At 61.5% G+C, this 20,201-nt stretch overlaps 3 protein-coding genes and 3 long non-coding RNA genes across 10 annotated transcripts; 2 read left to right on the top strand and 4 right to left on the bottom strand.

Annotated features, from left to right (window-relative positions):
* Positions 1–904: 904 nt before the first annotated feature.
* LOC122154560 lies at positions 905–1,538 on the bottom strand. Its single transcript, XR_006166596.1, has 3 exons — positions 1,505–1,538; positions 1,210–1,224; positions 905–1,097 (listed from the first exon to the last, which is right to left on the bottom strand). It is a non-coding gene; the product is annotated as an uncharacterized LOC122154560 (long non-coding RNA).
* Positions 1,537–13,159, top strand: LOC122154558 (AP-3 complex subunit beta-2-like). Its single transcript, XM_042803938.1, has 3 exons — positions 1,537–1,788; positions 11,160–11,668; positions 11,791–13,159. Exons 2-3 carry the CDS (start codon positions 11,507–11,509, stop codon positions 12,115–12,117), a joined length of 489 nt encoding a protein of 162 aa, XP_042659872.1. The 5' UTR covers positions 1,537–1,788; positions 11,160–11,506; the 3' UTR covers positions 12,118–13,159.
* On the top strand, positions 2,072–2,747 carry LOC122154576 (AP-3 complex subunit beta-2-like). The gene is made up of 3 exons (XM_042804310.1): positions 2,072–2,085; positions 2,151–2,298; positions 2,421–2,747. The coding sequence occupies exons 1-3, from the start codon at positions 2,072–2,074 to the stop codon at positions 2,745–2,747; spliced, it is 489 nt and encodes a 162-aa protein (XP_042660244.1).
* Positions 13,160–13,990: 831 nt separating the features above from the next.
* On the bottom strand, positions 13,991–14,937 carry LOC122154559. The gene is made up of 3 exons (XR_006166595.1): positions 14,925–14,937; positions 14,725–14,757; positions 13,991–14,240 (listed from the first exon to the last, which is right to left on the bottom strand). It is a non-coding gene; the product is annotated as an uncharacterized LOC122154559 (long non-coding RNA).
* Positions 14,938–15,304: 367 nt separating this feature from the next.
* LOC122154561 lies at positions 15,305–15,880 on the bottom strand. Its single transcript, XR_006166597.1, has 3 exons — positions 15,869–15,880; positions 15,574–15,588; positions 15,305–15,461 (listed from the first exon to the last, which is right to left on the bottom strand). It is a non-coding gene; the product is annotated as an uncharacterized LOC122154561 (long non-coding RNA).
* Positions 15,881–16,569: 689 nt separating this feature from the next.
* On the bottom strand, positions 16,570–18,626 carry LOC116961023. Of its 5 annotated transcripts, XM_032990294.2 has the most exons (6): positions 18,479–18,626; positions 18,282–18,299; positions 17,758–17,832; positions 17,583–17,600; positions 17,117–17,318; positions 16,570–17,033 (listed from the first exon to the last, which is right to left on the bottom strand). In XM_032990294.2, the coding sequence occupies exons 2-6, from the start codon at positions 18,297–18,299 to the stop codon at positions 16,588–16,590; spliced, it is 759 nt and encodes a 252-aa protein (XP_032846185.1). In that variant the 5' UTR covers positions 18,479–18,626; the 3' UTR covers positions 16,570–16,587. The 5 variants fall into 5 exon arrangements, with proteins under 5 accessions (XP_032846185.1, XP_032846186.1, XP_042659869.1 ...); XM_032990295.2 differs by lacking the exon at positions 17,758–17,832 and having other exon boundaries at positions 18,479–18,625; XM_042803935.1 differs by lacking the exons at positions 18,282–18,299; positions 18,479–18,626 and having other exon boundaries at positions 16,570–16,711; positions 16,801–17,033; positions 17,758–18,128.
* Positions 18,627–20,201: the final 1,575 nt, after the last annotated feature.

Here is a 20,201-nt window from a genome sequence, read left to right as displayed (position 1 = left end):
AGTCATATTGTATTCTGTATTCTACATTAAATGTTATCTAGGATATAGTATATTAGCTGTGATGTATGATATATGACATATATGATATATCACGTATTGTGCTGTAGAAAATGATATGATTTCTTCATATTATAGATGTTGTTGAAATGAAGCATGATATTGATAGTGGCATTCATATTTTTATTAAAATCTTAATTGATAATTATTACGATATTCATCACCAGTAACCACTGATTTTGGCAGATATTTTAGATGCATTGATTTTGACTTGCGTCTTGCAAGGCCGAGCGGCTGGTTGCGACTCGGGCAGCGCTCACGCGGCATCACGCAAGAGGGAGTCAGAGAGGGAAATCGGGCTCATTTCATGGTCGTCTCCAGTTGGGATCTCGACCTGCAAGAGAAAGCTGTCCATGCGCGGGGGGCTTGGCTGTCCCCACCGCTGTCCCCCCCCCCACCAGGGGCCAGCCCCAGGGGAACGGGGTCAGGATGGAAACGCGGGGCTGGCTGTGGGTGCAGGCAGCCGTCCCACCGCGGCTGTCACCCCCCGCCCTGTGCTCACCAGTTGCTTGTAGAAATCCGCCAAGCCCAGGAGGTAGAGGGCAAAGTGGATGCAGTTGTTGGTGCTCCAGTGATATTTGGCTCTGCAGTTCATCACCTCCTTGACTCTACTATAGAAGTCATCGAGGTCGATCCTCTTTGTTGCCCGGTAAATCTCGCATTTCCCCTTCCTCTGCTTCATGGCTTGGAAGCCTTCCTTGCTGATCCAACCGCTGCTCTTCCAACCGGTCGTGCCTGGAAAACCCAGAGCCGCCCGTTGCCCCAGGCCAGGCACCGTGCCACCGGCCGCCTTTCGGCCACCGCCACGTCCCGAGCACGAGCAGGGGGTCGGGCACTTACTCCTGGAAGTGTATGACCTCTCCGTCCCCGCAGCAGACGGCTGCGTGTTTGAAGAGAACGCTGACGCCAGCGCTGCTGTCCAAGGGGAAGAGCACGATGTCCCCGGGCTGCATCGTGCTCTCCGACACCTCCCTGAAGATCACCCCATGCTTGGGGGTTCTCTTGGACAGCAGAAAGCGGAGCGTCTCACCCTGTCTCTGCTAACCGTGCCGGAGAGGGAAGGTAAGGAGGGGGCAGAACTTCCCCCATGCCCCCCAGTCATACCCACAGCCCCCCCGGCTGCACCGGAGGTCTCGCCAAGCCCCTACTTACGCAGCTCTTCGACATCTGCAAGGAGCAAGGAAGAGAACCGTGGTGTCAGCGCGGTGCTCGTGCCGTCCCGCCCGTGCGCAGAGGGCAGGGTCCCCCCCCGCCATCACACCCTGCCCGCGCTGGCTCCTGCCAGGCTCAAGGGCTTGGCTCGGGCAAAAGTCACCCGCCCTTCCCAGCTTCTCCGAGCGGGAGACGCCCTGGGACAGGCCCCGTTCCCCGATTTCCCCCCCGGCCCGGTGTGACGGCGGCGCGGGCAGCTGCCTGCAGAGGGGTGCGAAGGTGGGAGCGTCCTTACCAGGCTGGTTAGCAGTGATGTCCCCAGGGACGGAGCCGGGGACAGAGCCGGGCTGCAGGCACCTCCACCACGGGCCGTGGGAAATGGAGCTGGGATGGGTCCTGCCAGGGCCAGCCCTGACCCCACATCCTTCCTGACGAATGTGGGAGGAGCAGCGAGGCTGAAAATAAAACCGAAAAGCAGTACAGAGTCCAGGAAACCCCCGAATGTGTTTGTCCGCTTCATTAAGCCGGGGTTAATTTCCAAATTCCAGTGGAAGTGTTGCGGTCTGGGACCGGGGGGAGGTGTTGCGGGAGATCCTGGAAAAGCTCTGGAGTCGGAGGAGCTGCAGGACATCTCCAAAAGTGCGAGTCGTGCCGCGATGTGCATCTCCACGAGGAAGCCACCATCCCCACCAACCCGGCACCCTCACAGGGTTGCCACTCTCCCCGCTGGGCTGGCATCCTCGTAGGGATACAGCCATCCCTGCCAACCCAGGCTCCTCACCGGGGTGCCGCTGTGCCCACCGATCCAGCATCCTCGCGGGGACGCAGCCACCATCTCCACCAAGCCGGCATCTCCCCAGAGATGCCACCACCCTGGTGAGTCAGGCCGGGCTTCCTCTCCCCAGCTGGTGGCCGGCAGCGTGGTGATGGCATTCGAGGAGGTCTGCCCCGGAGCGCATCGACCTCATCCACAAGAACTACCGCAAGCTCTGCAACCTGCTCATCGATGTGGAGGAGTGGGGGCAGGTGGTCATCATCAACATGCTGACCCGCTACGCACGCACCCAGTTCCTCAGCCCCAACCAGAATGTGAGTGCGGGAGACTCGGGGTGCCCTGGAAGCCTCAGGGTGCCCTGGAAGCGAGCCCCCGGGGAGGTGGGGCGAAGGGGGGCTGCTGTTGGGGGGCTGCAAGGCGTCCCACCTGTCGGCAGGAGTCCTTGCTGGAGGAGAGCGCCGAGAAGGCTTTCTACGGCTCTGAGGAGGAGGATGCCAAGGACGCCAAGGCGGAGGCGGCCTCGTTGGCCAAGCGCAAGCCCTACGTCATGGACCCCGACCACCGCCTGCTCCTGCGCAACACCAAGCCCCTGCTGCAGAGCCGCAACGCCGCGGTGAGGCCCCTGCCCCAGCCCTGTCCAGCCCCGGAGGCCACCAGTGGTGCCCGTCAGACGGGGCTCGTGATGTCCCCGCTGGCCAAGGAGCCACCGGGGTGCTCGAGGGACTCCCAGGGCTTGGCGTCCCCAGGGATGGGCTTCCTCTAGGTGCTGCTGAGCGGGACTGCGATGGGGGACACAGCCATCTCCCAGGCAGTTCCCATGCTCGCCGGGAGGTGACTGGGTGTCTCTCCGCAGGTGGGAACGGATGTGGCGCAGCTCTACTTCCACCTGACAGCCCGGACTCCTAGGAGGGCCTGTGACCTTGCGGAGAGGAGCTCGTGCTGGCTGCAGCACTTGGTGAGGAACTGCAGCCCGTGGAAGGGACCCACGCTGGAAAAGTTGGTGGAGGACTGTCTCCCGTGGGTGGGACCCCACGCTGGAGCAGGACAAGAGCGTGAAGCAGGAAGGAGCGTGTCGTGGTTTGAGCTCAGAGGGCAACTGAGCACCACGCAGCCACTCACTCCTTCTTTCCATCCAGCCCTGAGAAGGAGAAAGTGAGCTACGCTTGGGATTTGAGACAGGACATGGAGGGGAAACTCACCCCTTATGGTCTTGGGCAAAATGCAGACCTCGTTAGGGGAAGAAAAAAGAGCAGAGATTTATTACAGAGGCAAACAACAACGCTTAACTGAGCAGGACAGTGAGAAGCATTGCCAGATGTTGAGAAGACCTTCCCCCCAGCCCTCCCTTCTTCCCGGGCTCAGCTCTGCTCCCGATATCTCTACCTCCTCCCCCAGGAGCGCAGGGGGCAAAGAATGGGGGGTGCAGTCAGTGGTGCCGCTACTTCCATCTTTGGTAGGGTGAGCTTCTGGAACTTCTTCCCCCTGCTGCAGCGTGGTCCCCCTCTCACAGGAGGCAATCCTCCACAAACTTTCTCCGACGGGATTCCCTCCCAGGGGCTGCAGCCCTTCCCGAGCTGCTCCCCGCATGCTGCAATCCTCCCAGATCCAAACTCCAATGGCAGGGGCCGCTTCTTCCGCCCAGGATCCCGGCCCCGCTCGGGCACAGACAACTTAACTGGGCATATGAGGCCCCTCACGGGCCATAAGTCACTCTCTGCTCCCTCACAGACTGTCCATGGGTGGCAGGGGGGGCCGCCCCGCCGTCGCACCACAGGGTACAGGGGGGTCTCTGCTCCGGCACACCTCCCCCCTCCTTTCTACCTCCGTTCCTCCCCTGCCCTTGGTGCTCACGCAGCTGCCACACAACTCCTCCTCCCAAGCCCCACTCCTCCTCACCAGGTGCCTTCCTACATCCGTTATCGCAGAGAGGCAGCTGCTTGGCTCGGCCTCGGTGCAGAGGTGGAGCTGACTTGGAGCTGGGGGAGCTTCCAGAAGCTTCTCACAGGGGCCCACCAGTGCAACCCCCTCCCCCTCTACCAAAAAAGCCCACCGCTCACTGAAACCCAGGACAGAGCGGCAGAGACAGTGTGTGATGAACTGACCTCGGTGGCTCTGGGGGAGGAGGTGGAGCAAGTCGGGAGTGAAGTTGAGGCCGGGAAGGAGGGAGGGCTTGGAGAAGGGGTTTGATGGTTTCTCCTTATTCCTCGTGATCCTAGTCGGATCTGTTTGGCAATAAATGAAATGAATTTCCCCGAGCCGAGTCTGTTTTGCCCGTGACAGTAATTGCTGGGGGACCTCCCTGTCCGTATCTGGGGAGCTGAGGAGGGGAATGGCAGAGCGGCTGGGTGGGTACCTGGCGTCAGGCCGAGGTCAACCCACCGCAACTCTCTCACGATGCGTGTTGTCAGATATATGACATACATCGGATTCATTATGTATTGCACTCTATTCTATTCTTTATCCTTCCTGCAGATCTTGCTGTTGTTCCTCTTCCTCTTCTTCGCAGGCAATCACTGATATTGGCAGATATTTCAGTGATTTCTTTTCCTTTGCGGCTTGCCAGCCCCGAGCGGCCGGTTGCCAGTCAGGCAGCTCCCTCACCCCTCCCGGCAGGAATGAGGCAGTGAGGAAAAACGGGCATATTTCTGCAAGAAATCTTTACTCAAGCAGCAAAGCAGTGCATGGCAATGGAGCCCGCGGAAGCGGAAAGGCCGCGGCTCTCCCCAGAAAAGGTCCTTCCCAGGGGCGAAGGCGTCGGGGCGCAGGGGGTGACCCTGAGGCTGCTCTGTGGGTCGCGGGGGGCTCGTCCTCAGGGGGGATGCAGCGGCCGCCACCCCTCAGACCACGAAGCTCCTCGCCTGCAGTGGTGGGGTGGGTGGGCTGCGGGTGGCCTGGAAAAGGGGGGGACAGTTCCCTGACGCAACTGCCCTGCCCTCCTCTCCCCGTGCTTCTGGGTCCCCCAGCAGCGCTGGCAGTCGGAGCGCAGCCCTCCTGGGCACCCCAAAGCCTGACGGGGACCCCGGCCCCCATTGGAGACCCTAGCCCTCTTTGGGGACCCTGCCAGGCTCCCGGGCACCCCAGCTTTGTTTGGGCGCTCCGGCTGTCCCAGAGACACCAGCCGTCTTGGGGACCCCACAAGCCTCTTGGGAACCGCATCCCTGCGGGGCAACCAGACCTCCTTGGGACCCCACAGCCCTCTGGGGGACTCCAGCCCCACGGGACCCGCAGCCCTCCTGGGGATTGTGCCCTCCCAGGACCCCACAGTCCTCCCAGTTGAGCCCATCCCTCTTTGGGGGCTCCAGGCCTACCGGGGGGGACTCAGCCCTCCCTCGGACCCCACAGCCCTGCCGGGGACGGCTGATGCTGGGGATACTCACGGCCCCACGGCCGTCTTCAGCTGGGATCTCGACCTGCAAGAGAAAGCTGTCCATGCGGGGGGGCTTGGCTGTCCCCACCGCTGTCCCCCCCCCCCCCCAGGGGCCAGCCCCAGGGGAACGGGGTCAGGATGGAAACGCGGGGCTGGCTGTGGGTGCAGGAGCCGTCCCACCGCGGCCGTCACCCCCCGCCCTGTGCTCACCAGTTGCTTGTAGAAATCCGCCAAGCCCAGGAGGTAGAGGGCAAAGTGGATGCAGTTGATCCGTCCCGAGTCATATTTGGCTTCGCAGTTCATCACCTCCTTGACTTTCCTTTTGAAGTCATCGAGGTCGATCTCGTTTGTTGCCCGGTAAATCTCGCATTTCCCCTTCCTCTGCTTCATGCCTTGGAAGCCTTCCTTGCTGATCCAACCTCTGTTCTTCCTGAGGCTGGTGCCTGGAAAACCCAGAGCCGCCCGTTGCCCCAGGCCAGGCACCGTGCCACCGGCCGCCTTTCGGCCACCGCCACGTCCCGAGCACGAGCAGGGGGTCGGGCACTTACTCTGGAAGTGTATGACCTCTCCGTCCCCGCAGCAGACGGCTGCGTGTTTGAAACCCATGTAGCTGCCAGCGCTGCTGTCCAAGGGGAAGAGCACGATGTCCCCGGGCTGCATCGTGCTCTCCGACACCTCCCTGAAGATCACCCCATGCTCGGGGCTGCTCTTGGACAGCAGAAAGTGGAGCGTCTCAAAGTGTGTGTCCTAACCGTGCCGGGGAGGGAAGGTGAGCATTCGGCAGAACCTGCACCATCCACCCCAGTGCCCCCCAGCTCCCCGCTGCTGCCGGCGGAGGTCTCGCCACGCTCCTACTTACACAGCTGCTCAACATCTGCAAGGAGCAAGGAAGAGAACCGTGGTGTCAGCGCGGTGCTCGTGCCGTCCCGCCCGTGCGCAGAGGGCAGGGTCCCCCCCCGCCATCACACCCTGCCCGCGCTGGCTCCTGCCAGGCTCAAGGGCTTGGCTCGGGCAAAAGTCACCCGCCCTTCCCAGCTTCTCCGAGCGGGAGACGCCCCGGGACAGGCCCCGTTCCCCGATTTCCCCCCCGGCCCGGTGTGACGGCGGCGTGGGCAGCTGCCTGCAGAGGGGTGCGAAGGTGGGAGCGTCCTTACCAGGCTGGTTAGCAGTGATGTCCCCGGGACGGAGCCGGGGACAGAGCCGGGCTGCAGGCACCTCCACCACGGGCCGTGGGAAATGGAGCTGGGATGGGTCCTGCCAGGGCCAGCCCTGACCCCACATCCTTCCTGACGAATGTGGGAGGAGCAGCGAGGCTGAAAATAAAACCGAAAAGCAGTACAGAGTCCAGGAAACCCTCGAATGTGTTTGTCCGCTTCATTAAGCCGGGGTTAATTTCCAAATTCCAGTGGAAGTGTTGCGGTCTGGGACCGGGGGGGAGGTGTTGCGGGAGATCCTGGAAAAGCTCTGGAGTCGGAGGAGCTGCAGGACATCTCCAAAAGTGCGAGTCGTGCCGCGATGTGCCACCCGCCTCGAGAGACCCTCTGCCAGCCCCAGCCTGGAGCCAGCAGTGACCCCTGGGGTACTCCGCGGGTGTCGGGCCTCCAACCGGACCGGCTCCAGCTGTTTGGTCAATTATCAGCCCAGCAGCCCTGGGAATATTTATTTTATGCTTGAAATCAATTGCTGTCAAGAAGAGAGGCTTCTGCTTTTCTCAAGCAGCCACAAGATGCAAAGATCATGAGCTCGCTGCGAGGGAGTCAGGCGGTGGGGGGGAGCTGCAGCAGGGTGGAATGTCACTCGCCAGGGACTTTTGGGAAAGGAGCTTCTGGGAAAAGGGAAACGAAAGTGAAAGGAGGAGAAATCAAACAGGGTTGGCCCAGGCACTCCGTGCAACCGCTTATTGCCACACGAGAGGGACGGCAAGGGTGCATCCTTGGGGGTGCCCTTGGGCAGCTGAACGTGGAGCGTCTCTGCTCTGCATCTGCTGCCTGTGCCAGGGAGGGGAGGTGAGGAGGGGGCAGAAGCGGCCCCATGCTGCTCGTGCCGTCCTGCCCGTGCGCGGAGGGCAGGGTCCCCCCCCCACCATCACACCCTGTAAGAAACTATGAACTAGGGTATTGTTTACTGAAATTTATGTTAAGCTCAATGTAAAGGTTAGGCAGCAAAAGACAAGAAACCGCTTATGCAAACAGCTGCCAGACACCGCTTGTGTGAGAGAAGATAACCGCAATTGCTTACACAAACCAGATACCGCTTGTGCAAGCAGAAGAGGTACTGCTCAAAGATAACCATGAATGTAAAAATGTATAAAAAGGGACTGTTTGAAATGATCAGTGCGGCAGTTGGCGGAGCGCAGACTCCCCTGCCGTCCAGCGCTGTCTTTGCTCATATTCTACTTCCTATAATTAATAAAATTATAATTGGATTATGATCCATTGTGGTCTCAATTTATAACACACCCTGCCCGGGATGTTGTGGTCACGGGCACCGGGGCAGGGCCTAATGCAAGTGATGGGGACACTGTCTGGGGTTCAGGGCTGGGGGGACACTGCCAGGCAGGGGGACACTGGTAGCGTGTCAGTGCCGGAGGGATGCTTCCAGACTGGGGCACACAGCCAGCAAGTTCGGGGTGGGGGGGCCCATCCAGAGAGGGGAAAATGGACAGGGCTGGAGGGACAGAGGGACCCGACATTCTTGCAGTTCCAGGACACCCCTCTCTTCATCTGTGTCCCTGTCCCCACCCCCAGCAGCCTGCCCCACACGGGGGTGACATTTCTCAGCTTCCCCCCGCTGGGGACCTTGCTGGGGGGGTGCCATCACCCGGGGACACCGGCGAGAGCCACAGGAGCCAGCAGAGCCCGGGGCAGGGACACCGTGCCTGGGGCACCCCCAGCGCACGGTGGGGGGTGCAGCGGTGGTCCCTGCGCATCCCCCCCCCCCCGCCACACTGTCTCCAAAACCCCGCCGTGTTCCCCCGAGTCCCTCCCCGGTCGTTGTGACCCGCAGCGGCGGTACCATGACCGCGTCCCCCTGTCCCCCCGTCCCCGTCCCCTCCCCAGGGACCCTGCCGAGCCCCCAGTCAGGTCCCACGCCCCCGCCGGGACGGCGGCCCAGGCCCGCGGTGGCGGCCACCCCCGGCCGTTGTCCCCTGTCCCCCCCACCGTCCCCACCTCTTGTAGTCGGAGGAGAAGATGCCGCCGCTGGCGGGGTCGTGGCCGTACTCGGGCTCCCCCAGGCTGGAGGAGCCCCCCTTCTCCTCCCCGTAGGCCGGGCCGGCCGCCATGGCGGCGGGATGCGGTCGGGATGCGGCCGGTTGGGATGCCGGGACTGATGTCAGCGTCATGCGGGGACGGGGACCGCCCTAACGCTCCCCACGCTCCCCACCCTGCGGGGACGCTCGGCTGCGGGGGGCATCGCCCAGGCGGCCCGAGCCCTCCCGGGAGTTGGGGGGGGGCACCCTCAGGAGGGGTCCCCCGCCCTGCAGCACCCCCCGCCCCGCCCAGGTTTGGGTGCCAGCCCGTGGAAGAATGGGTGTAAGTCAGGATTTCGGTAGCAGCAGTGCCTGAGACGTGATTGCGTGGTCTGTGTCACATAGCTCGTATATCACACATCATACCGGCCGCTACAGGTATAGAGATTTACATGATATTACATTGTAATACATGATGCGATATCAAGGCTTTTTATATTACATTGTCTCATATTATGTGACATTACGCTATTATTTCATACCTTGCTTGGCATACGTTATAGAAGTTATATGCTACAGGCTATATGGTCTGTACCATATATTAGGTTACGTAACACATGACATTGCATTATACAATATTACGGCTGACATCATTTTCATGATATTATAGAACCCATATTCTAACATACCAGGCTATACCTACTCCTTAATCCATAATCAAGAATCCATTCTGCATCCGATATCCTACGTTGTACGCTCTATGTTATGTTGCGTGTTAGACTACATTCTACTACATAACTACATTGCAGATAATATTAATTCCATTCTCTGTTCTTCATTCTATATTCAGTCATATTGTATTCTGTATTCTACATTAAATGTTATCTAGGATATAGTATATTAGCTGTGATGTATGATATATGACATATATGATATATCACGTGTTGTGCTGTAGAAAATGATATGATTTCTTCATATTATAGATGTTGTTGAAATGAAGCATGATATTGATAGTGGCATTCATATTTTTATTAAAATCTTAATTGATAATTATTGCGATATTCATCACCAGTAACCACTGGTTTTGGCAGATATTTTAGATGCATTGATTTTGACTTGCGTCTTGCAAGGCCGAGCGGCTGGTTGCGACTCGGGCAGCGCTCACGCGGCATCACGCAAGAGGGAGTCAGAGAGGGAAATCGGGCTCATTTCATGGTCGTCTCCAGTTGGGATCTCGACCTGCAAGAGAAAGCTGTCCATGCGCGGGGGGCTTGGCTGTCCCCACCGCTGTCCCCCCCCCCACCAGGGGCCAGCCCCAGGGGAACGGGGTCAGGATGGAAACGCGGGGCTGGCTGTGGGTGCAGCAGCCGTCCCACCGCGGCCGTCACCCCCCGCCCTGTGCTCACCAGTTGCTTGTAGAAATCCGCCAAGCCCAGGAGGTAGAGGGCAAAGTGGATGCAGTTGTTGGTGCTCCAGTGATATTTGGCTTCGCAGTTCATCACCTCCTTGACTCTACTATAGAAGTCATCGAGGTCGATCCTCTTTGTTGCCCGGTAAATCTCGCACTTCCCCTTCCTCTGCTTCATGGCTTGGAAGCCTTCCTTGCTGATCCAACCGCTGCTCTTCCAACCAGTCGTGCCTGGAAAACCCAGAGCCGCCCGTTGCCCCAGGCCAGGCACCGTGCCACCGGCCGCCTTTCGGCCACCGCCACGTCCCGAGCACGAGCAGGGCGTCGGGCACTTACTCTGGAAGTGTATGACCTCTCCGTCCCCGCAGCAGACGGCTGCGTGTTTGAAGAGAACGCTGACGCCAGCGCTGCTGTCCAAGGGGAAGAGCACGATGTCCCCGGGCTGCATCGTGCTCTCCGACACCTCCCTGAAGATCACCCCATGCTCGGGGGTTCTCTTGGACAGCAGAAAGCGGAGCGTCTCACCCTGTCTCTGCTAACCGTGCCGGAGAGGGAAGGTAAGGAGGGGGCAGAACTTCCCCCATGCCCCCCAGTCATACCCACAGCCCCCCCGGCTGCACCGGAGGTCTCGCCAAGCCCCTACTTACGCAGCTCTTCGACATCTGCAAGGAGCAAGGAAGAGAACCGTGGTGTCAGCGCGGTGCTCGTGCCGTCCCGCCCGTGCGCAGAGGGCAGGGTCCCCCCCCGCCATCACACCCTGCCCGCGCTGGCTCCTGCCAGGCTCAAGGACTTGGCTCGGGCAAAAGTCACCCGCCCTTCCCAGCTTCTCCGAGCGGGAGACGCCCCGGGACAGGCCCCGTTCCCCGATTTCCCCCCCGGCCCGGTGTGACGGCGGCGCGGGCAGCTGCCTGCAGAGGGGTGCGAAGGTGGGAGCGTCCTTACCAGGCTGGTTAGCAGTGATGTCCCCGGGACGGAGCCGGGGACAGAGCCGGGCTGCAGGCACCTCCACCACGGGCCGTGGGAAATGGAGCTGGGATGGGTCCTGCCAGGGCCAGCCCTGACCCCACATCCTTCCTGACGAATGTGGGAGGAGCAGCGAGGCTGAAAATAAAACCAAAAGCAGTACAGAGTCCAGGAAACCCCCGAATGTGTTTGTCCGCTTCATTAAGCCAATTCCAGTGGAAGTGTTGCGGTCTGGGACTGGGGGGAGGTGTTGCGGGAGATCCTGGAAAAGCTCTGGAGTCGGAGGAGCTGCAGGACATCTCCAAAAGTGCGAGTCGTGCCGCGATGTGCATCTCCACGAGGAAGCCACCATCCCCACCAACCCGGCACCCTCACAGGGTTGCCACTCTCCCCGCTGGGCTGGCATCCTCGTAGGGATACAGCCATCCCTGCCAACCCAGGCTCCTCACCGGGGTGCCGCTGTGCCCACCGATCCAGCATCCTCGCGGGGACGCAGCCACCATCTCCACCAAGCCGGCATCTCCCCAGAGATGCCACCACCCTGGTGAGTCAGGCCGGGCTTCCTCTCCCCAGCTGGTGGCCGGCAGCGTGGTGATGGCATTCGAGGAGGTCTGCCCCGAGCGCATCGACCTCATCCACAAGAACTACCGCAAGCTCTGCAACCTGCTCATCGATGTGGAGGAGTGGGGGCAGGTGGTCATCATCAACATGCTGACCCGCTACGCACGCACCCAGTTCCTCAGCCCCAACCAGAATGTGAGTGCGGGAGACTCGGGGTGCCCTGGAAGCCTCAGGGTGCCCTGGAAGCGAGCCCCCGGGGAGGTGGGGCGAAGGGGGGCTGCTGTTGGGGGGCTGCAAGGCGTCCCACCTGTCGGCAGGAGTCCTTGCTGGAGGAGAGCGCCGAGAAGGCTTTCTACGGCTCTGAGGAGGAGGATGCCAAGGACGCCAAGGCGGAGGCGGCCTCGTTGGCCAAGCGCAAGCCCTACGTCATGGACCCCGACCACCGCCTGCTCCTGCGCAACACCAAGCCCCTGCTGCAGAGCCGCAACGCCGCGGTGAGGCCCCTGCCCCAGCCCTGTCCAGCCCCGGAGGCCACCAGTGGTGCCCGTCAGACGGGGCTCGTGATGTCCCCGCTGGCCAAGGAGCCACCGGGGTGCTCGAGGGACTCCCAGGGCTTGGCGTCCCCAGGGATGGGCTTCCTCTAGGTGCTGCTGAGCGGGACGTGATGGGGGACACAGCCATCTCCCAGGCAGTTCCCATGCTCGCCGGGAGGTGACTGGGTGTCTCTCCGCAGGTGGGAACGGATGTGGCGCAGCTCTACTTCCACCTGACAGCCCGGACTCCTAGGAGGGCCTGTGACCTTGCGGAGAGGAGCTCGTGCTGGCTGCAGCACTTGGTGAAGAACTGCAGCCCGTGGAAGGGACCCACGCTGGAGAAGTTGGTGGAGGACTGTCTCCCGTGGGTGGGGCCCCACGCTGGAGCAGGGCAAGAGCGTGAAGCAGGAAGGAGCGTGTCGTGGTTTGAGCTCAGAGGGCAACTGAGCACCACGCAGCCACTCACTCCTTCTTTCCATCCAGCCCTGAGAAGGAGAAAGTGAGCTACGCTTGGGATTTGAGACAGGACATGGAGGGGAAACTCACCCCTTATGGTCTTGGGCAAAATGCAGACTCGTTAGGGGAAGAAAAAAGAGCAGAGATTTATTACAGAGGCAAACAACAACGCTTAACTGAGCAGGACAGTGAGAAGCATTGCCAGATGTTGAGAAGACCTTCCCCCCAGCCCTCCCTTCTTCCCGGGCTCAGCTCTGCTCCCGATATCTCTACCTCCTCCCCCAGGAGCGCAGGGGGCAAAGAATGGGGGGTGCAGTAAGTGGTGCCGCTACTTCCATCTTTGGTAGGGTGAGCTTCTGGAACTTCTTCCCCCTGCTGCAGCGTGGTCCCCCTCTCACAGGAGGCAATCCTCCACAAACTTTCTCCGACGGGATTCCCTCCCAGGGGCTGCAGCCCTTCCCGAGCTGCTCCCCGCATGCTGCAATCCTCCCAGATCCAAACTCCAATGGCAGGGGCCGCTTCTTCCGCCCAGGATCCCGGCCCCGCTCGGGCACAGACAACTTAACTGGGCATATGAGGCCCCTCACGGGCCATAAGTCACTCTCTGCTCCCTCACAGACGTCCATGGGTGGCAGGGGGGGCCGCCCCGCCGTCGCACCACAGGGTACAGGGGGGTCTCTGCTCCTGCACACCTCCCCCCTCCTTTCTACCTCCGTTCCTCCCCTGCCCTTGGTGCTCACGCAGCTGCCACACAACTCCTCCTCCCAAGCCCCACTCCTCCTCACCAGGTGCCTTCCTACATCCGTTATCGCAGAGAGGCAGCTGCTTGGCTCGGCCTCGGTGCAGAGGTGGAGCTGACTTGGAGCTGGGGGAGCTTCCAGAAGCTTCTCACAGGGGCCCACCAGTGCAACCCCCTCCCCCTCTACCAAAAAAGCCCACCGCTCACTGAAACCCAGGACAGAGCGGCAGAGACAGTGTGTGATGAACTGACCTCGGTGGCTCCGGGGGAGGAGGTGGAGCAATCGGGAGTGAAGTTGAGGCCGGGAAGGAGGGAGGGCTTGGAGAAGGGGTTTGGTGGTTTCTCCTTATTCCTCGTGATCCTAGTCGGATCTGTTTGGCAATAAATGAAATGAATTTCCCCGAGCCGAGTCTGTTTTGCCCGTGACAGTAATTGCTGGGGGACCTCCCTGTCCGTATCTGGGGAGCTGAGGAGGGGAATGGCAGAGCGGCTGGGTGGGTACCTGGCGTCAGGCCGAGGTCAACCCACCGCAACTCTCTCACGATGCGTGTTGTCAGATATATGACATACATCGGATTCATTATGTATTGCACTCTATCCTATTCTTTATCCTTCCTGCAGATCTTGCTGTTGTTCCTCTTCCTCTTCTTCGCAGGCAATCACTGATATTGGCAGTTATTTCAGTGATTTCTTTTCCTTTGTGGCTTGCCAGCCCCGAGCGGCCGGTTGCCAGTCAGGCAGCTCCCTCACCCCTCCCGGCAGGAATGAGGCAGTGAGGAAAAACGGGCATATTTCTGCAAGAAATCTTTACTCAAGCAGCAAAGCAGTGCATGGCAATGGAGCCCGCGGAAGCGGAAAGGCCGCGGCTCTCCCCAGAAAAGGTCCTTCCCAGGGGCGAAGGCGTCGGGGCGCAGGGGGTGACCCTGAGGCTGCTCTGTGGGTCGCGGGGGGCTCGTCCTCAGGGGGATGCAGCGGCCGCCACCCCTCAGACCACGAAGCTCCTCGCCTGCAGTGGTGGGGTGGGTGGGCTGCGGGTGGCCTGGAAAAGGGGGGGAGAGTCCCTGACGCAACGCCCTGCCCTCCTCTCCCCGTGCTTCTGGGTCCCCCAGCAGCGCTGGCAGTCGGAGCCCAGCCCTCCTGGGCACCCCAAAGCCTGATGGGGACCCCGGCCCCCATTGGAGACCCTAGCCCTCTTTGGGGACCCTGCCAGGCTCCCGGGCACCCCAGCTTTGTTTGGGCGCTCCGGCTGTCCCAGAGACACCAACCCTCTTGGGGACCCCACAAGCCTCTTGGGAACCGCATCCCTGCGGGGCAACCAGACCTCCTTGGGACCCCACAGCCCTCTGGGGGACTCCAGCCCCACGGGACCCGCAGCCCTCCTGGGGATTGTGCCCTCCCAGGACCCCACAGTCCTCCCAGTTGAGCCCATCCCTCTTTGGGGGCTCCAGGCCTACCGGGGGGGACTCAGCCCTCCCTCGGACCCCACAGCCCTGCCGGGGACGGCTGATGCTGGGGATACTCACGGCCCCACGGCCGTCTTCAGCTGGGATCTCGACCTGCAAGAGAAAGCTGTCCATGCGCGGGGGGCTTGGCTGTCCCCACCGCTGTCCCCCCCCCCCCCAGGGGCCAGCCCCAGGGGAACGGGGTCAGGATGGAAACGCGGGGCTGGCTGTGGGTGCAGGAGCCGTCCCACCGCGGCCGTCACCCCCCGCCCTGTGCTCACCAGTTCCTTGTAGAAATCCGCCAAGCCCAGGAGGTAGAGGGCAAAGTGGATGCAGTTGATCCGTCCCGAGTCATATTTGGCTTCGCAGTTCATCACCTCCTTGACTTTCCTTTTGAAGTCATCGAGGTCGATCTCGTTTGTTGCCCGGTAAATCTCGCATTTCCCCTTCCTCTGCTTCATGCCTTGGAAGCCTTCCTTGCTGATCCAACCTCTGTTCTTCCTGAGGCTGGTGCCTGGAAAACCCAGAGCCGCCCGTTGCCCCAGGCCAGGCACCGTGCCACCGGCCGCCTTTCGGCCACCGCCACGTCCCGAGCACGAGCAGGGGGTCGGGCACTTACTCTGGAAGTGTATGACCTCTCCGTCCCCGCAGCACACGGCTGCGTGTTTGAAACCCATGTAGCTGCCAGCGCTGCTGTCCAAGGGGAAGAGCACGATGTCCCCGGGCTGCATCGTGCTCTCCGACACCTCCCTGAAGATCACCCCATGCTCGGGGCTGCTCTTGGACAGCAGAAAGTGGAGCGTCTCAAAGTGTGTGTCCTAACCGTGCCGGGGAGGGAAGGTGAGCATTCGGCAGAACCTGCACCATCCACCCCAGTGCCCCCCAGCCCCCCGCTGCTGCCGGCGGAGGTCTCGCCACGCTCCTACTTACACAGCTGCTCAGCATCTGCAAGGAGCAAGGAAGAGAACCGTGGTGTCAGCGCGGTGCTCGTGCCGTCCCGCCCGTGCGCAGAGGGCAGGGTCCCCCCCCGCCATCACACCCTGCCCGCGCTGGCTCCTGCCAGGCTCAAGGGCTTGGCTCGGGCAAAAGTCACCCGCCCTTCCCAGCTTCTCCGAGCGGGAGACGCCCCGGGACAGGCCCCGTTCCCCGATTTCCCCCCCGGCCCGGTGTGACGGCGGCGCGGGCAGCTGCCTGCAGAGGGGTGCGAAGGTGGGAGCGTCCTTACCAGGCTGGTTAGCAGTGATGTCCCCGGGACGGAGCCGGGGACAGAGCCGGGCTGCAGGCACCTCCACCACGGGCCGTGGGAAATGGAGCTGGGATGGGTCCTGCCAGGGCCAGCCCTGACCCCACATCCTTCCTGACGAATGTGGGAGGAGCAGCGAGGCTGAAAATAAAACCAAAAAGCAGTACAGAGTCCAGGAAACCCCCAAATGTGTTTGTCCGCTTCATTAAGCCGGGGTTAATTTCCAAATTCCAGTGGAAGTGTTGCGGTCTGGGACCGGGGGGAGGTGTTGCGGTAGATCCTGGAAAAGCTCTGGAGTCGGAGGAGCTGCAGGACATCTCCAAAAGTGCGAGTCGTGCCGCGATGTGCCACCCGCCTCGAGAGACCCTCTGCCAGCCCCAGCCTGGAGCCAGCAGTGACCCCTGGGGTACTCCGCGGGTGTTGGGCCTGCAACCGGACCGGCTCCAGCTGTTTGGTCAATTATCAGCCCAGCAGCCCCGGGAATATTTATTTTATGCTTGAAATCAATTACTGGCAAGAAGAGAGGCTTCTGCTTTTCTCAAGCAGCCATAAGACGCGAGGGAGGCCGGTGGGGGCGGGGGCAGCTGCAGCAGGACATTGCTCACAGGTGACTTTTGGGAAAGGAGCTTCTGGGAAAAGGCAAATGGAAGTGAGAGGAGCAGAAGTCAAACAGAATTTGCATAGACACTCCTTACAACCATTTATTGTTGCACAAAGATGATGCCAAAGGCGCCGTCACACCACTTCCCCCCTTGGGAATGATGCTCCGGCCCTGGGCGTCCCGTGGGCACGTGGCCGCCTCCATCACTGCAGCGCTGGGGACACCTGGCAGAGAAGTTGGGCTGTGGTGCCTCTCGGCCGGAGTTGTCTGGGTCCCGTGGGGTGTCGGCACCCGCTCTGCTGGGGGCACCCACCATGGCCCCGGCGATCTGCCCCAGCCCCAGCAGGCCGAGGGCGAAGTGGACGCAGTTGCAGGTGACGGCGTCGTACTCCAGCGCCTGGTCCATGGCCGCCCGGATCCGGCGCTGCAGGGCGGCCGCATCCAGCCCTCCCTTCCTCCGCAGCACCTTGGCCTCTCCCCGCGTCCGCAGGAGGTGGCTCTTGCCGTGCTTGGCTACGATCCCCGCTGGGGACGTCCCTGAGCTGCCTGCCGGGCGGAGGGGGATGCTGTACCCCACGTCCCTCCCGTGGGGGACTCCCCCCACGCCTTAGCCGCCTCCTGGGACTCACCTTCCAGGTGGATGATCTCCCCGCCACCGCAGTAGATGCCGGCATGGGCGCCCCACCAGCCAGGGCCCCCTGAGGCCAGCGGGAAGAGGAAGAGATCGCCGGGCTGGGGCTCGGCCACCCCATTGGGGACCACGTCGAAGTGCTGGCCCAGCAGTCCCTCGCAGAGGAAGAACGCCGCGGTGCTCGCTGCCCCGGCCGCTGCCTGGGGACCCGTCCGTATTTCAGGGCCACCGGTGCCCTGGGGACACCGGCAGCGTCACCGAGCCCCTGGCTCATCCCCCGTGCCCGGTGGCTTGGGCACAGCCTGGGTCTGCATGGATGGGGAAACCCTCCAAGGAGGAGATGGCTTCTCTAGGTGCTGAGCACCCAATGGTGCTGAGGAACAGGCAGCGTGTGCTGGATTTAGCCCTGTTGGGGCTGGGGTGAGATGGGTGGTATGGGGTGAAGGGGGGACACTAGCACATACCTGCCTGGAGCTGCTCACCTGGAGGGACAAACGCCTGGCATCAGCGCTGGTGGCACTGGGCAGGTGGCACCCAGGGCGCCAGTGTCATGGCTCAGCCCTTGCCTGGGCTATTGCCATCCCCCTGCCCAAGCCACCGGCCAGGCTCCCTGTGCCGGCACCCCCAAACCTGCCGCACCCAAGAGCCCAGCCAGCGCCGGGGCTGGTGAAATGGCCCGTCCGGGGCTCGCAGAGCCTGCAACAGGTTGCTCACCTGTGGGGAGAGGGGGCAGAGCGAGCCTGGGAGCCAGCCTCTGCCAGCACCCACACCAGCTAACCCCCCCCCCCCCCCCCCCGCTGGCACCCACCTGGCTGGCACACAGCCCTGCTGGCACCCATCCCCTGGTGGGACCCATCTCCTGCTGGCACCCATCCCCTGCTTGCATCAATCCCTGCGAGCACCCACCACTGCTGGCAATCACCTCCCGTAGCACCCAGCCCCACCAGCACCCACCCTTGCCAGCACCCACCCTTGCCAGCACCCACCCTTGCTAGCATCCGTCCCCAGACCACAGCAGCCTCCCAGTACCCCCCCTCCCACCCTTCACCCCTAGACTCAGCACCGGGCAGGTCCCAGCCATGGGGTCCGTGGGTACTGGGTGCCACAGCAGTAGGGTGGGACCGCCTGGGTGTAGGTGCCCTTACTGCCGGCTCCCCCTTTACCTGGGTGAGGAAGTTCATCTGCAAGGAGAAAACATGATGTCCAGAGAGCTAGGGACACGGGGCCATGCCCAGCCCCACCTTGGGGACCTATCTGTGTCCCCAAACTGTTGTGGTGCCACGTTACCCCGTTGAAAGCCAAGCTGCAGCCTTGGGCACCGTGGAAGCCCTGGCGCTCGTGGTCTGCCCTGCTCCCTCACCTTGGGTACGTCTCTGAGGTCCCCTCGCTCCACTGGGGTCCCCAAGCCGCTGCTTCTCCAAATGTGGCTGTGGGACAGGATCTAAACCCACCCCAGCGAGCACCGCGGTGGATCTTGGCACCTGCACGTCCTCTGGTGCCTGGGAATGTGCCCGGACCACACCGACCGGCCCCGCCGTGGCACTGAGCCCGTTCCGCGGGGCCAGTCCCAGGGGGACAAACCCAACCTGGTGTGACATTTCATCAGCGAAGCCTTTGGGTGACCCCAAAGCAATCACAAAACGGCCCGGTGGCTGGTGCCAGAACACCTCTTGGTGCCAAAATGCCTCTTGCACTGAAGGTGGCCCAAGGGACATCCACCAGCCTGTCCCCAGCCCCGTGTTCCCGGGGCGGTGCACGCCTGGGGTCAGCTCCAGAGCTACATTAAACTTTAATCTTTGCACCTGGGGGTCAGCAAAGGCTTTGGCAGGGCTTGGGGTGGGTGATGTGGGAGCTGTCACCCTCTGTCATCAGGCAACCTCCACAGCATCATTTATCACGGAGCCTCCAATAAGCAAGAGCTAATTGGAGCTGAAATCGGAGCCTGGCCTGGAGGCGGCTCAAGGTGAGGCGGCCACATTAACCCTTCCCAGCCATGTTGCTCTTGTCTCCTCCTGCTCCCCACCATCCTCTCCTGGTCCCTCGTGTACACTCCAGATCTCACCACCCCCTTCTGGTCCCTAGCGTCCCCTCCTGGTCTCCACCATCCCTTCCTGGCCCTCCTCAGATGCTCCTGGGCTCCATCATCATCTCTTAGTCCTCATCATCCCTCTAGGTTCCCTTGGACCCTCTTTGTCACCTTTGTCCCCTCCCCACACCCATCGTCCCTTCCCAGTCCATATCCTCCTCTCCTGATATCCATCTTCCCCTCCTGGTCCTCATCATCCCATCCCAGTCCTCGTTATCCCCTCATGATCCCCACCCACCCCTATTGCATCCCACTGCCCGCTCCTGCTCCCCCTCACACCTTCCTGGTCTCCATCATCCCCCTGTGGTCCCTGTTATCTTGCCCTGATTCCATAATCCCCTCCTGGTCCCTGCTGTCACCTCCTGCTCTTCACCATGCATCACTGTCTCCTGGTCACCATAGAAACATCCAGGTTCCTATTGTCCTGTCCCAATCCTCATCATCCCCTCCCAGTCCTCATCACCTTCTCCTGGTCCCCATCATCCCGCCCTGATCCTTGTTGTCTTTTCCTGGTCCCTACCATCTCCTATTGGTCTCATTCATCCCCTCCTGGTCCCCAGTCATTCTGTCCTCATTCCCATCATCTCCTCATTCCTAATCATTCCATCCTGGTCTCCACCATCTCCTCCTGGTCCCCATTACCCACTCCCGATCCTTGTTGTCCCGACCTGGTCCAAATCATCTCCCCTTTGTCCCCATCAACTCCTCCTGGTCTCTATCATCCTCTCCTGGTCTCCAATGTTTTCTCCTGATTCTCATTGTCTCCTCTTGGTCCCCACCTCCCCACCATCACCACTTGGTCCCCGCTGTCTCCTCCTGGTACCCACCATCCCCTCCTTATCCTTGTTGTCCCCTCTTGGTTCCCACCATCTCTCCTTGGTCCCCATCGTCTGCTCCTTGACTGCACCATCATCTGTTGTCTCCTGATCTCCCTTCCTGGTCCCCACCATCCCCTCCTTGTCCCCACTGTCCCCTCCCGTTCCCCACCACCCCGCCT

The sequence above is a fragment of the Tyto alba genome, unplaced genomic scaffold (assembly GCF_018691265.1).
Source record: "Tyto alba isolate M040663 unplaced genomic scaffold, T.alba_DEE_v4.0 Super-Scaffold_41, whole genome shotgun sequence".
NCBI classification, from domain to species: Eukaryota; Metazoa; Chordata; class Aves; order Strigiformes; family Tytonidae; genus Tyto; species Tyto alba.
The sequence above is the reverse complement of the archived record's forward strand: the minus strand, read 5'-3'. Positions and strand labels throughout refer to the sequence as shown.